At 40.8% G+C, this 14761-nt stretch overlaps 1 protein-coding gene across 1 annotated transcript; it reads left to right on the top strand.

Moving 5' to 3' along the window:
* Positions 1 to 807: 807 nt before the first annotated feature.
* On the top strand, positions 808 to 13679 carry LOC139145314 (refilin-B-like). The gene is made up of 2 exons (XM_070716402.1): positions 808 to 1009; positions 7849 to 13679. The coding sequence occupies exons 1-2, from the start codon at positions 965 to 967 to the stop codon at positions 8347 to 8349; spliced, it is 546 nt and encodes a 181-aa protein (XP_070572503.1). The 5' UTR covers positions 808 to 964; the 3' UTR covers positions 8350 to 13679.
* Positions 13680 to 14761: the final 1082 nt, after the last annotated feature.

The raw sequence follows: 14761 nt of genomic DNA, 5'->3' as shown, positions 1-14761 counted from the left end.
CAATAATTACACCTTTGCAGAATGCAAATAGATTATTTCGTTGATGACTTTCAAGGGAGGCAGTCGTCAGAACTCTGCTCAAAGGTTGCCAGAGACCCCTAGGGTACGTTGGTGATTGATGAAAGTTAAAACATGTTTGTTAACAATGGATATGGTAAACTTTAAATGTTTCTGCTATGTTTACCTGATGTATCTAGATATCATGCATAAAATTTTGTGTAATAACAAGAAAGTCGCACACGCGCAGTTCCGAAGACTGCTTCCCGTTAAGACACGTTTTCGATTCCAACTTCCTATATTAAACTTCCTTTTGCGGAAATCAAAGTTGTATACTAACAAAATTCTTCTGCACATAACTTTATTTTGAAATAGTGTTTGTTCCTTACCAATCCTGATCAGACAAATAACACAACCCCCCCCCCCCCCCCCACCGAACAGAAAAAGGATAAGAACCTCTCCGAAGAAACACTCGGATCCTCATAAGCATTTGTCAGGAATCTATTTGTATTGTTCCTGAGTTCTACAGCCACTGTTAGATATGCTGTTCATAGATAGAGAGTGTGAGACACAGTCAAGCGGTTGTTGAAGAATTTCCAGGAATAACTTTATCGGCCCTAGAATAGCGCAGAGCATAAAAATCATATGATACTTAATACACGAAGAAAAAATAGCCACTGATACAAGGAGATAAAGAACGAAGTGGCTAACGATACCCTGCTATCATCACGGGACAGGCGTTTCGTTTCCTGGTTGCAAAAATAACAAATTCGAGGTGACGGTGTCAAAATTCACCGGAAGGTGAACAACAAAGCAAAATAGAAAGATATAAAGAGTGTTTCATCGATTGCAGGGTCATTTGGCGCTCGAAATTGGCAGTGAAACTTCCAACTTTCACGGAACGTTCTGAAATTCTGTTTTGTTTTTGGCATCGACGCTACAGTTCTGAAGAGTGAAAGGTGTAAGCATGGTTGTTATTCCATTGCAACGGAGAATTTTTGTCGTCAGAGGGGTGAGTATTTTGGTTGTACATGTGAGGATAGTATTAGAAAACGTTGCAGATACCAGAAGAGGTAGATAGCCTTTGTCCAGTTTCTCTAAGCCACGATCATGAAAACCTCTAGGAGCGACACGACTTTCATCTCGTTGTACTTGACTGTGACGACACGGACATATTGACGTTGCTTCCTACAAATATCCTTGACGTTGAGATTTGTACGTCATTTCCATGTTCACGGCCCCATCCTCAGAGAAGGCACTGACTTCTAATGCGAACAAAAGACTTGCTGAGTTTCTTGTATATACGCACTCCGACTTCTGCCAGCAGTTTCTATGTTCTGATCGTGGAGCATGCGCTGACAGTATATAACCACGGTACCAGAAGTCAACAGGAGACTGATATGTTTCTGCAACCAGTGAAGACTATGAATTGTTAATTTAATGGCATTTTAATAATATGCTAGTGCCAATAAGCGGTCATCAGTCGCTTTTCATTTTTGATAGAAAAGTGAAATTAGTCCGAAGGACAAAAATACCATAATTGCAAATTCGCTCACTGCCCCACAAGTCCGCAGGCGACAGTAAGGCTGACTGTTCCTCGGAGACCGTTTTCCCGAACTCCAAATCCCAAATTATTTTCTAGTCTTTTAAGAACTTGTATATTACTAAGTTTAGAAATCTGCTGAGGGACTTTAAGTGCCACCACGACGGTCTCGTTACATATACATTAAAATTTTCACACAGGGCCGGTAAACACATCAGTGTGATGAACTTTGATTTTCAAAATGCGGACAAATGTTGAGATTCACACATGTCCGATTTGTAATGTATAGAACTCTTGATTTGTATCTCAAATTGTACAATTAGTACCACGGCAACTTCAACTGCAAAGCGGAAATTGGCGCCGAATATAACCGATACGAGCGTGGAAGCGTCACAAGAAAAGGCTAAGGTTAATTACTAGTTTCGTTTCGTCTTGCGTCACCATGGTGATGGTGATTTTTCGGCGAATGAATTCCTCCTTATAGCCGAGGCTGACAGACATGGAATTGTTTCGCAGCTAATGAATATGCATGTTTCTTATCGCTCAAATTTAATAAAGTAGTTCCCTCTCTGCCTCTCGCATGTTGTCACTTGGGCCAAAGGTCACAGTGAAACGAGCAGGTTGCCTTCAAGCGCATGAAAACTAGTGACAATGCCATGAATATACGCATAAAGTGAAAACTGCTGACTTGCCTAAGCTTGCTAATGGACTCACCTCAAACTGTATACAAGAAATCAAATCTCTCTCTCCCCTCCCCTCTCCCCCCTCTCTCTCTCTCTCTCTCTCTCTCTCTCTCTCTCTCTCTCTCTCTCTCTCTCTCTCTCTCTCTCTCTCTGATCGAATGTGAAATAGTGGCCCTCTTTCAACATGCACCAACCCCTAACCCGTGTTAATTTTGTCTAGACGTTAACTTGTGAGAGGTTGCGACTTCAAACTGACGAATCTGCAATGGGGCGAAATTCTTAGTTCTCTGCATGATGCAGTTTCAGATGCAAAATACTGAGAAATTGTTCACAAATATCTTGTCACTAGCATTATAGGTTGCATATCATGGATACCAAATAAGAGAAGTTCTAAACTAAATGCCCATATTTGAGGAGTAGTGCCGTATTTTTTCTCAAGAGGCATATTATACGAGAAGTTGTTCGAAAAAATAGTAGTTCCAATTTGTTTCAGTTCATTGTTTCGTTACTGAACTCTTACGTGCAAAACTACATTCCGAAGTTCAGTTAGCTGTTCTCAAAGGATGATGATCAAAGTACAAACTTCATTTTGGGAGCTTGATTTTACAGTGGAAGCTAAATATTTCTTTGCCTGCGCTACGTTTATGACTGTAAAATTACATCATGTGTTGTATATATGAATGAAATCTAGACAAACGCTCTATGTGGACTGGCTGACGAGGCACAGATTTATCGCCCTTGATGTAGAGCGCCACAACATGACTGTTCGGATCGTGTCTTTCGTTTAGGTACACAGTGTGTTGAACCTCAACAGCCGAGCGAAGGTTACTGAGCGTGAAATACGCCATAACCTGGTACTTTAGATGAAAAGTTTTCGGGATGAAAATATTTCAATTAAATGGTTTCCTAGATACAATTTCTAGCTTTTAGTTATATTCAGTGAGCTGGTGGATCACTCTGTGTCAGATATCCACATTGTTGTAGAATCATGTGTGAAACAAAGTCGCTAAAATCATAGACTCAATACTGTCCATGGTAAAATGTGTCAATGTGATCATTTGCATTGACCTTGACATTGTCAACCAAACGGCCAGCACGAATCATGCGGCTCACTCGGATAAATGATGTCCCGTTGACGCATTCCAGTTGTTATGGAAATGCACAGCAATTTCAATGAATTCAGATCAGAGGCCGGTAGCGAAACACTGCCAGTATGCATCTTAATAAACAAGTATTGAATTCGATGAAACTTTGCGATAGATGAATACAAATAAAAGTACTCATCGTTCAGTCAGAGTATTGCGACTGGCAATACCAGTTTCCGATCTTTTCCCACGAAGTCTTTACCATATTTTGCTTATTGCTTCAAGCGATAAAGTATTAATTTTCATATTAAACTCTTCTTCAACGACAGGCCTTTGTTTTCGCCTAAAACAAAAGTGCCCTGTAGGCAGGTCGGTCGACGGGTCGATTACTTTTAGAAAGTGAAGAGGGAGTGTAGCAGGTCCACTGTGCACGCCGTTCACTCCATTGCGCCCTCTAGGCTCGCCAGGTCCATTTGAATTGCCATAGAAACGAATATATTGATTGAGCAAAGGCTTCAAATGGAGTAAATAGTACGCTAGCAGCACTTTTTTCCTTTGCCTCGATTGTCATATTGCTTCTAGCTATAGTTATGACAAGTGTGTACGGTGTAGGCATAAAATAAATGTAAACAATGAACGTGACGTCATCAAGTGCGCAAAATCATACATCTTTATGACGTCTGCCTGTCATATCGTGTCAGGTGAAGGTCGAGAATTCTTCTTTTATGAACAAAAAATACTGATAGCTATGTGACATTATGATTAGCGATTCATAACAAATGAAACTCAATATTGTCTGGCCGTTAGGCCAAACTTAGTAGCCTAACAAGTATTTATTTCGAAAACTACACTCCCATACTATAGTTCCTGCTGTTAGTGAGTGAACTTTCCAGTTAAGAATTTAGGCGTCCATAGAGAGTACTCGATAACCACTCAAAGACACGAGATGGCAGGAAATACAACAGTAATTGTCAATTTTGCATGCAGAGTGCTTCCGTGAAATTTGAGTGTTGAGTCAGTACACGCTCCAGCGATTTGGGTTACAGGTCACGGTCAATGAGAAAAACTGTACCGTCACTTAAGCTTAATATGTACGCGGCAGTGGGGGAATACACGACGTGTAATTGTACTGTCAAAACAATCCTGCCTTTCTCCCTAAACCTCGATATAATTACAGATTTGAACTCTTTGTAGGCTAAATATGTTGAGAAAAATAAAACTCTAGTTCGAGTGTTAAAGTAATCCTGGAATGTTGTTGTATCAAATTTTATTCACTGACGTGACAACAGACCAAGACATGCCGTGGGAGCACTTCCTATCACTAATGGCGTGGTAAAATTGACCCCCCCCCCAAAAAAAAAAAAAAAAGAAAAGAAAAGAAAAGAAATAAAACAGTATTCAATTGATCAATCATGTATGGTTCCATCATTATCGTTCGTAGAAAGCGCGAGAATTATTTCATTTTATGAAGTAAATTTATGAAATCTGAATAAAGTAGGCTCGCGATTATTTTTTTTTTTTGCCGGGTTAACATGTATCCTAGACCTTACAAAAAGCATGGGCAGTTTTATTGTGTAACAGAAAAATTGTGGGTGGTATGGTACGATTTCTTTCAACGGATTCTCAGTGCCCATCAGTACCGATGTGTTAGCGCACAGTGTACAGTATCAACTATGTAACATTTTACTATAGGCTATGCTTTCGGGACTTGAACACGTATCTGTCTCACAAAATATTGCACCTTGTTATTACCTCATGACGTGTCGTTCGCACCTTCGTCTAACTAAATAAAGTTACAATTAATGTAATTGATTTTTACGCAAAACGGGCGACATCGGTATCGTTGCTCTATCATATATGTCAGCAGTTTCTAGATGCAACCCTGTCATATTTATTTCTATAAGGCTTCGTTTTCAAAATATATATTAAAGTGCAGTATGGATCGACCTACATTAAGCCTCGACAAGCATTAGCAGATCCCAGTATTCGATGAAGACAAAAATATCAGAGAAACATATATTGAAAAGGGTCTACGGCAATAGCTTGGAAAAATACATTCCCCACCGTCATAAGCTTATCTTCAAGTACAGTACCTTTGAATTCGATTTTGTAATTTAATTTTGTAGGCCTATTGTTAAATAGCTGCATTGACCTCTGCAGTGAGAACCAAAATAGCCACCGACAGATATGGGAGTGTAAACTCGACGCATTGTCAGACATCTATTTGTGGGCTCTACATATTCATGCACTGTTGTTTTGGCAAGTCTGTTCCGGTAATGCAGTACGACAGCCTACACAATTCCGTTAGGGACCGTTCAGTTTTTACGGCCGGGGGGGGCCGGCAAAATCCAGGGGGGGGTCATCATAATTTTGGTATCCAAGAAGGGGGGGTCATCACTTTTTCACTGGTAGGAAAGGGGGGGTCACCACATTTTCAAAAACATAATACCTACAATAAAGTCCACTTTATGCCATGGCCATGATTGACCCTCTTTACCGGCGGGCCGCCTTCGGCGGCCCAATACAATGAATATACTTTATGTATTACCCATGACCCTCTTAGCGGGCAGACGCCTTTGGTGGCCCACTCCAATTAGGTTTACTTCATGCAATGGCCATGATCAACCCTCTATACCGGCGGGCCGCCTGCGGCGACCCACTACAATAAATTGACTTTATTGTAATACCCCATGACCATCTTAACGGCCGGACGCCTTCAGCGGCCCTGTTCAGTAAAGTTTACTTCATACAATGGCCATGATCGACCGTCTTTTTACCAGTGGGCCACCTTTGGTTGCCCACTAGAATAAAGTTGACTTTACGTAATGGCCCATGACCCTCTTAACCAGAGGGCTGCCTTTGGCGAACCACTCCAATAAAGTTTACTTTATACAATGTCCATGGACATAAGTTGTCTATGGAAATGAAGTTAAAAATTGCCTTACAGTCGTCCTAATTAACAGACGTTTGCATGGATGTGGCTGAGAAGTTTGTACACTGGCATCTCTGCTACACGAATAAAGTGCGCCGCGTACCGGAGTTCAAATCCAAACCGTGCGGGTAAATTTGACATATGGGTTTTGGTTATTTTTCAGGGGGGGGGGGTCATCAAATTTTTTCGTCTGACAAAGGGGGGGTCATCATTTTTTCGCGAAAAATGCAGGGGGGGTCATCATTTTTTTGAACACCGGCGACAAGATTTGCCGGCCCCCCCCCCCCCGGCTGTAAAAACTGAACGGTCCTTTACCGCGGCCGCGGCGTACACATCAGCCCACCGTATACATACCTACGATTTGGCGGTCCCGGTAGGTCACATGACTAGTCCACTGTGACACGTGATACACGTCTTGCACATTAACACCTACACACAGTACGGCTGAGTGGTTTTCAGTGTCCCCAGCTTACCTGCACTGACCATTCGCGATTTGGAGTCGAATGAGGACGACAAGACCGAACTCACGCGGACATTGGTGTACTTCCAGGTTTCCTACGAATTTAAGTTAGGTGCGTATAGCTCTGTGTTTTAAAACCGTTGGCTCGCTTGCCGTCTAACTGCCGGCGATGGCCGTCAAGGTAGAACATCGTCGCCGTCGTTAAGGTGGTACGCCTGTTAGCTTTAACACACTACACAGATGAAAGTGATTCGCCGTGTACGCTCTATGTTCTCACGTATTTGAAAGAATGTAGCTTCGGTGGTCATTTTTGCCCGAGCACTGTGTTACAGAAAAACAATTGAAGAGTGCGTTATTTGTCTTCTATTATGAATCCGTCGCGCTTTAATTGTCGACCAATTATTTTCAGTGTTACACATTACCGTTCATGCTGCAGTTTACTGTAGCCTAATTGTCAATGGGGGATTGAATCGGCCGCGGTTTTAAAGCGTGTAACCGTTCAACATTTGACAGCTTAACCAAAACGACGACGCCCTGGGGACGGCGCGTTTGCACAGACACAGGCGTCACCCGTACCTGAATCTATTTCCGCGTTAATTCGTATAGGTAGTTCCCGATTTCTCTACGGATTTTCATCTTTACCCCACAGGGCCTTCGATACATTACATAATAGTGTTATCGAGCTTGTTAATTTTGACTTATCTTTTTTCCCCTATGGTAAGCTGTTTTCGCCCTCTGAAGCTATTGTCGCGGAGTTTTTCATTCGCAAACCCCTTGCTGCGTTTTCCACGTCATGACAAATCGTCTGGTCGAAGTATACAACCCCCATGAATTCCCACTTCTAACTGTTATCGGAAATTTCGTAAATCAATACAAAGGCCTTTGTACTGTTTTGTAATAACAATGTGTCTTTTTCAATTTGATTTCAACAATGCAATGATTAAACAGAACGATGCTACTGTGCAAAACTGTACGGGTTCAAAGGTCGCACAGGGCGGGTGCTGGTGTATGAAATATTGGGTCAGTATGGTGAATGTCTGACCACATGTCACCTAAATGTGTTTTCATTCAAACATGATGTATCCCCGTAATCAACTCCCAGTGTGAGTAATGTTTATTTTTTTTCCTCACTACTTTTCTATCGCCAGTCATCTTCATTCTGTGATCTGCCGTCTAACATCATCATCATGGTTGTGTGTGTAAAACCAGGCGAGCACTGCAACTACACGGTAGAGCACTCGAACGGGATCATCACCCCGTACTACTACAGCGAGACCGTGGCCCTAGCGCGGTCGCCGTCCTGCGAAGAGCATCTGTACGGACAGCGCTGTCACTACGAACAGCACCAGCGGTACAAGGAGGACGTGCAGTGTGTGCCGAAGCTGGTGCCGAAATGGTACAGCACCACGGTGTCCTGCGACGACGGCTACCATTACCACAAAACGGAGATACGGATGGAACCGTCAATGAAAGGCAGACGGTTCAGTTCAACTGTTTTTGTTTTCCCTAAGTGCCCGGTCATTACGCATACGAGCACCCTAAATTACCGAATGGAGGGCACAAGGAGGTGGTACACGAGCTCTTTGGAGCTGGAAGCGAAGGACTATGCAACCATGAAAATATTATTCAAAGGGGAGAACGACTTCTAACCAACCAAGGAACCGGACAACACGAACTTCTTGGACCAGCATTGACATCATATGCAAAAATCGAGCCATGCTGAACATGATAAAATTACGACAGGCTTGACATTTTTATCTACAAGTAGAACCAGTCACCTTGAGTTAAGTGGGATTAAGTCTGCATGTGGGGAAAATGGGAAGGGGGGGGGGGCAAGTTTGTATATTTTAACTCAAATCGACGAGATCTTGTTTTATAGGGTGGTTTTGATGTTAAGAGCTGCTTTTAATGGATGGCTTGATGGTGCATTAAGTTTGTTTTTCGTCTACTCAGAAAGACTTTTTGTAAAAAGGTTGTGATCGTAATCTGAAAACTAAAATACACCAAGCATCGACAACCAGGAATATGTTCCATGCTTAATTTGCGAATAATATGTCCAAGCTATTTTAAGACGCATGTTCATTTTCCTCTATAATATCCATTGTTTGGGCCCCAAAGCATAAAAAAGATATTGTTAACTCATTTACACGTGTTCATTTCATATCATCTGCAACGCAATTCCACCACTGCATCCCGTCCAAGCGTTTCAGTCGTTCAGGCCAATTTGATTGAAATTTTCGGTAGCTCTGTTCCCTCTCACGTTGTTATGCAATGTCACGCTCTTGTAGGCCCGCATAGGATAAACAGGTCCGGGACAATGCTAGCTACCGGCCTATCCTTTGGTGACCTCTGGCAAGGAGGTCATTGCGACTGTACTTTTCTCACAGCAGATCACAAATCGTATAGAGCTCACCCACTCAAGGTAAATAAGCCCTTTGTCATGGAAAAAACGAGCACAAAAATACTGCTTCAACACTTGCCCACAGTGGATCGATCAACTCGAGAGTGCGTAGGTTCTGTGTATACGTGAAAACCATTATATTATTATGCTGTCCTTTTCAACTCGAAACGTTTTATTTTTGCTAACGTTTGTTTTGCTGTTAGTATTTAACGATTGGTAGTGAGACAAGCAACCGAGCTATGCGAGGACGTGGATTATACGTTTGAGATTTTTCATGTTTGTAGACATATCTAAACCTTCTCGAGGTCAAACAGTGTCGCCGAGTATCATGAGGTCATCTACCCCCACCGAATGACCAGCCTACAACATGTATAAATGGCAGTCTGGAATCGTAGAGAGAGAATTATTTTACGGCTATACCGCGGAGTCTTTCCCACCCCACGGATACACTAACTCCGTATCCTTCCTTTTGATTTGCCGCTAAGTCAACCCAAAGATTGAAAGTGTAGGAGATAGCGGTTGTTTATTTGGTTTACAAATCTAATCGAATTCCATTTGACAGATAAAACTCACTGCGCGGTGTTTGGACGTTGCCCTGGCGACTGATGACCCTCGGCAACTCTTGTGTGAAAAAAGACCCAAGCATGATTGTTGGCGTAGTATGTCAGTTCAGTATTACACGGGGAGTGCCAACTCTTCGCGTCCCTTCATATCAAATAGACTTTGTCATTTTTGTAAGAGAAACCCAAAACAAAAGTAGCCCATGCCAAAGGTCGCTGAATTCATCACAACAAGAGTAGTGCACACTGAACGTTACGCTAGTCAGTGCCCTTATTCTCATGGCAAAAGTTTGTTTAAGGTAGCGCAGATACGATCAGATGACATTTCGTTTGTTTCGATTTTGAATTCCCAAGAGAATAACTTAAATTCCCACCCAGCAATGCCCGCCCGGCATCTGTTCAGTATTATGGTCTATATTTATCGACACTATGCTGTACAATTAGCATGCGTTGCTTACCTAATTAACCGTCACATTTATACCAATATTAGTTTACAGTAATGGCGTACGTTAATAGCTCACTTACAGGGGATGTACAATTTTTGTATCTCAGTAAGATTATTTCATATTTTCACAGTGCTTGGTTTATTAAAATGAAATGTTTGGTGTATCAGTCAATTAAGGTTAAATTTTATAAAGCTATTTTTTTCTGGATAGAAAGATGTGCTAAATATATTATTTAGACATGTAGCAATTATAGGTTAGGGTATAGCAAGTCGCGTCAAGCATTCAATGGCACGTACCTCCGCCCGACCTCCATGACATCATCCCTGTGTTAATTCGCAGACTATTCTGTTGTAGGCTAAATGCCATAAAACAGACTTAGAAAAGGTCTCGTTGTTAATTCGGTATTTATAATTAGACAATACCCTTGGCATTGCATTTGCTATTGTCTACGACGCAACCTTTTACATATTACATAATGCTATATGTAGTATACGTGTACGGTATAATGTTCACTTTCTTCTTGCGCAACGATTGTATGGGAGAGAACGCTGCATGAAGCTTTCCTATGCCACACATTATGTATGCAGAAAATGGTGTCCAGAGATAAAACTGAAATGATTAGTGTAGTTTGGAATTTGATATTCTAGTATAGAACAATTGATTATTTTGTATAGGCCATTACATTCAAACTTGTATCCAAGTTCCCTGTTATCAATTAGCAGCAATTTCCAGAGAAATTATTTGTTTTGCGGCTAATTTGATACAGAGCCGTGCCAATAAGCTGACCTACATTCAACCATTATAGCATTACACTTTCAATGCGTACTTGAGCATATGGCTCATAATAAAATAATATATCAGTTAGGCTTACTTCAAAATTAAAGTAAAAAAAAAATTATGTAAATTGTGATTACATTTAACTACCCGCACCATGGCGTTCTGAGTATCTGTAAAACCATGGAGGTACCTGGGTAAAACCTAGTAATAAACACGATAGCGCTTTCAACGAAAATGAAATTCATAAAGAAGCAGGTGTCTTATTACGCGCTGTTTCAATTAATACTGACATTGTCATCAGATTCAGATAACCCGTTTAATATTTTATGTTTGCCTGAGTGAAAAATCCAAGGAGATTTTTCATTTCGCGGATTGATACCGAACAAGGACTAGCCACATGTCTGCATTGACTTAGCACAACCACATAGCGCTTTAAGGTAGACTAGTCCGCCGCAGAGGGTTATGTATAAATGTAATATTCTTTACTATGGGTTTATTACCCTTCACTGGTGGTAACAGAAATTGCTTTTTTTTAACACATGGTCAACTGTACTTTCGAAATCCCCAGTCTTTCACGTCATAACACCGAGTTTACTAGTGGTGTCTCTTATGTGAATGTTATTTTTATTATTCAAGAAGGTTTGTGGAATGTATTTTTGTCAAGAAAATTATTGTTGGGTAGTGTAAATATATTTTTAAGTTTCCGAGTCAGCGGTGTTACTGTCGAGTTCTTGAAAAAGAACGTGCAGTGTAGAAGAATGATATCAATTAAACCCACAGGCGCTTGGAGTGTGCAGTGTACCGTAACGTAAAAATGGGAAATGTATTGTGCAACCTGTGTCTGTAAAGCCAATAAAATTTGATGTATTTCAGTGCATACGATCAAATATCCAGGCATGATCAATAGATAAATACCTGTGACGTTAATGTCCAAGTTTGACACATGTAATTGAGATTTAGTCTCCCATTTTGGGCCAAAAAACTCAAGGTTACGCACAGTCCACTGCTCTTACGTACGAACGTAGGCTGAAAGATTCGATCGTGTACCGTTTGGGCTTGAGTTTGCGGAGACGGAATTTTTCATTCTCTTACGAAGGCAACAGCCATCGAAAACTATTTCAGCCGAATTTGTGACAAAAGCCTGGTTCGCAAGTTTCAAGCTTGGGCATGCACACAAGTAAGGTATTTAGCTATCGACGTAGACCCTTAATTTAACCGTAAACGTCATACTGTATGGGGTTCGCAGTGCAGAGGGCAAAACCATGTCATAACTTCCCTTTTTCTGCATAAACTTCTGCACTGTGTACACACTACGCGCCAAACGCCCGTGGTCTGACCATGCGCACTGTAGCTGGTCTATCGAGTTCGAAAAGTACATTGAGCAGTGTCACTTTATAATTCGACATCGTCATTAACTGAAAAGACAGCTTATCTTTGAGGTAAAGTATTGTATCACCTGTTTTCTGATAACTTGAAGTCTTGGACATTTGAAATCATTGGATTCATTGAAATGCTGATAAATAGTAAAGTTTAAATCCGTGGCAATGACAAATGGGCGTTCAAGTGTCACGTGACTTTTTCACGACAGGGATCTCTAAATAGTATACAGGTATTAAAGGTATGTGGACACATTCAACCAGTGTACTGAAGGGATCGTCAGCATTGTTATATAACTCTTCTCTGGTCATAAAGAGGTTTCTACAGGCCATGCCCTCTGGCCGTCGGACAAGTAACACAATATGGCACATTCATCGCTGCTTTTGGCTGACAAGCGATACTGGTGACCCCCAAAACAAAGCCCTTTCACTTTAAAAATTCTGTAGTTAGATACAAGAGGGAAGCCGTAAACCGGCTACAAAGGTGGGATAGCCATGGTATTTTGGGTTGAATACCTGCATTAACTGAATAGCTCGGTTATCAGTTCGCTGACACGCCCCTCCCCATCTTTATTGTCAAACCTCCTCCTAAATGGGTCACTACCACAAAAAAGGCCCGTTGGCCGTGTGTACCCCGAGCTACGGTCATGGGCTCGATTCAGTTTTATTGTCCAGTTCCGCACAACTCACATGCTATGTTGAAAATGTCACCGCATTGTTTTGGGGTGTATTTTACGAGACACTGGTCCTAAACAACTCTTATATGCAGATTTCAAAACCTTTGGCACCGCGTACGTGCATGGCTTCACTCCGGTGCAGACATTATAGGCAGTGGACATTTTTCTATTCAAGTCGTTGAGCTGTCATCTGTAGAGAACCATGCTTGATGTCACACAGTCATTGTATGCAAAGAATTCACGGAGAATTTCAACTAGGTGCAAAATATCCCCATTTGGAACCACTGTACGTACGAAAAGTTAGTCAAAAATTACTCCTCAACCTACGAAAACTCACAATACAAGTAAACTTTTGAAGAAGGGAGCTTGGACGGTTTTATAATGTACAGACATTTAGTATTAAACTTTACCAAGCTTGTCATATTTGCTGCAACTTCAAACGAATTTGTATTTTTAAAAGAACGTATCTTTCAAGATTTTAAAGGGGATTTAATATCTTTTGATGAATGATGAGAAATGTACTTCTTTTACATTTTGTATTTTTTATCTTGTCTCATTGTGAAAAAATGACACACATTTGTTTCGTGTAACAGAGGCTTTCTACCTCAGATTGTGAACACTGGGTAAATGATTTCTACTTTTGTTTTTGGCTTTAATTCAAAAGTCGACAGGAGTATATATATCAGTGAGCAAGTCTGGATTTCCAAGGGAATATTGAATAAAGAGGTTATTATTTTCTCCACACGCGTTTTGTTTAAATTTTAGCATCTTGATTCACGCCCGGACACGAAATACAACGCTTTCAAAGATATTAATTGCCAAAACGATATGAAAGTTTTCATTTGAAGAAATCACAAACGTCAGCATATTAGATGGGCGATTGTTTTAATTTAGTTTGGTATTCAGCAACAATATCGCTTTAATTTGATATTTGGACTCCTGAGACGTGCCCTTTGTCACGTTCACTATAGCCGATGGTTAACATTTTGACAAGACAGGAATCTGTGAACTTTGAATATCTACTGCACGATTTTAGGCTGATGAATATTCTCTATCAAAATGTCCATCGTCATGATATTTGCATACTCTGACAATAATTATCGCGCATGCATTTATTTCTAAAATCAAGCAGTAGGCACACTTTTGAGCCTGTCGGAATTCTGGATCGAAATGGTAGACAATTCAACATTTTATGAGATAATTCACGAGATGAGATGATTCATGACGAGACTTAATTGGCATGTGTCGGGCCATAGAGGTAGAGAAAACAATGCTGTATGCTTTGTTCAATCTTGAGACATCGATGAATACAATAAACAGTGTTCATTCAAGCGATTGATACAAGATCGATTTTGACTAAAAGACGTAACGTTTTCCAACTCGTAAAGCCTCAAACGTTTTCAATTGTAGCCGGCAGAAATTTTACAAGTCCTGTAATTGCCAAAAGGAGTGACTTTCAAGTTAGAGGGCTTTTGTTCGTTGTTTCGTGAAATAAAACATGCTAGCGTCACTACCGGTTAAGAGCTTTAAAGCACAATCACGTTTCTCTGAAATAGAACATACCCTTTACCGGTCTTGTAGATTTGTCCATTTCTTTGTTAACGGCATATTCTTTAAGAGGGATGATAATGATTGGGAAATGCTCGTTTGATGTGCTCAGTAGAGATTTGAAGATAAAGGTTCATTGACAAAAGGATGTCTGACAGCGTAAAAAGCAAAAATTAAAACAAAACAAAACATAATATTTTATTTTAGCTCTTATAATATTTAACAGGTGGGTGTGCGACAGGAAACCGTCGCAGCGTTTTCAAACGCTCATGATCT

The sequence above is a fragment of the Ptychodera flava genome, chromosome 12 (genome assembly GCF_041260155.1).
Source record: "Ptychodera flava strain L36383 chromosome 12, AS_Pfla_20210202, whole genome shotgun sequence".
NCBI classification, from domain to species: Eukaryota; Metazoa; Hemichordata; class Enteropneusta; family Ptychoderidae; genus Ptychodera; species Ptychodera flava.
This window is presented reverse-complemented; position numbering and strand designations above follow the sequence as displayed.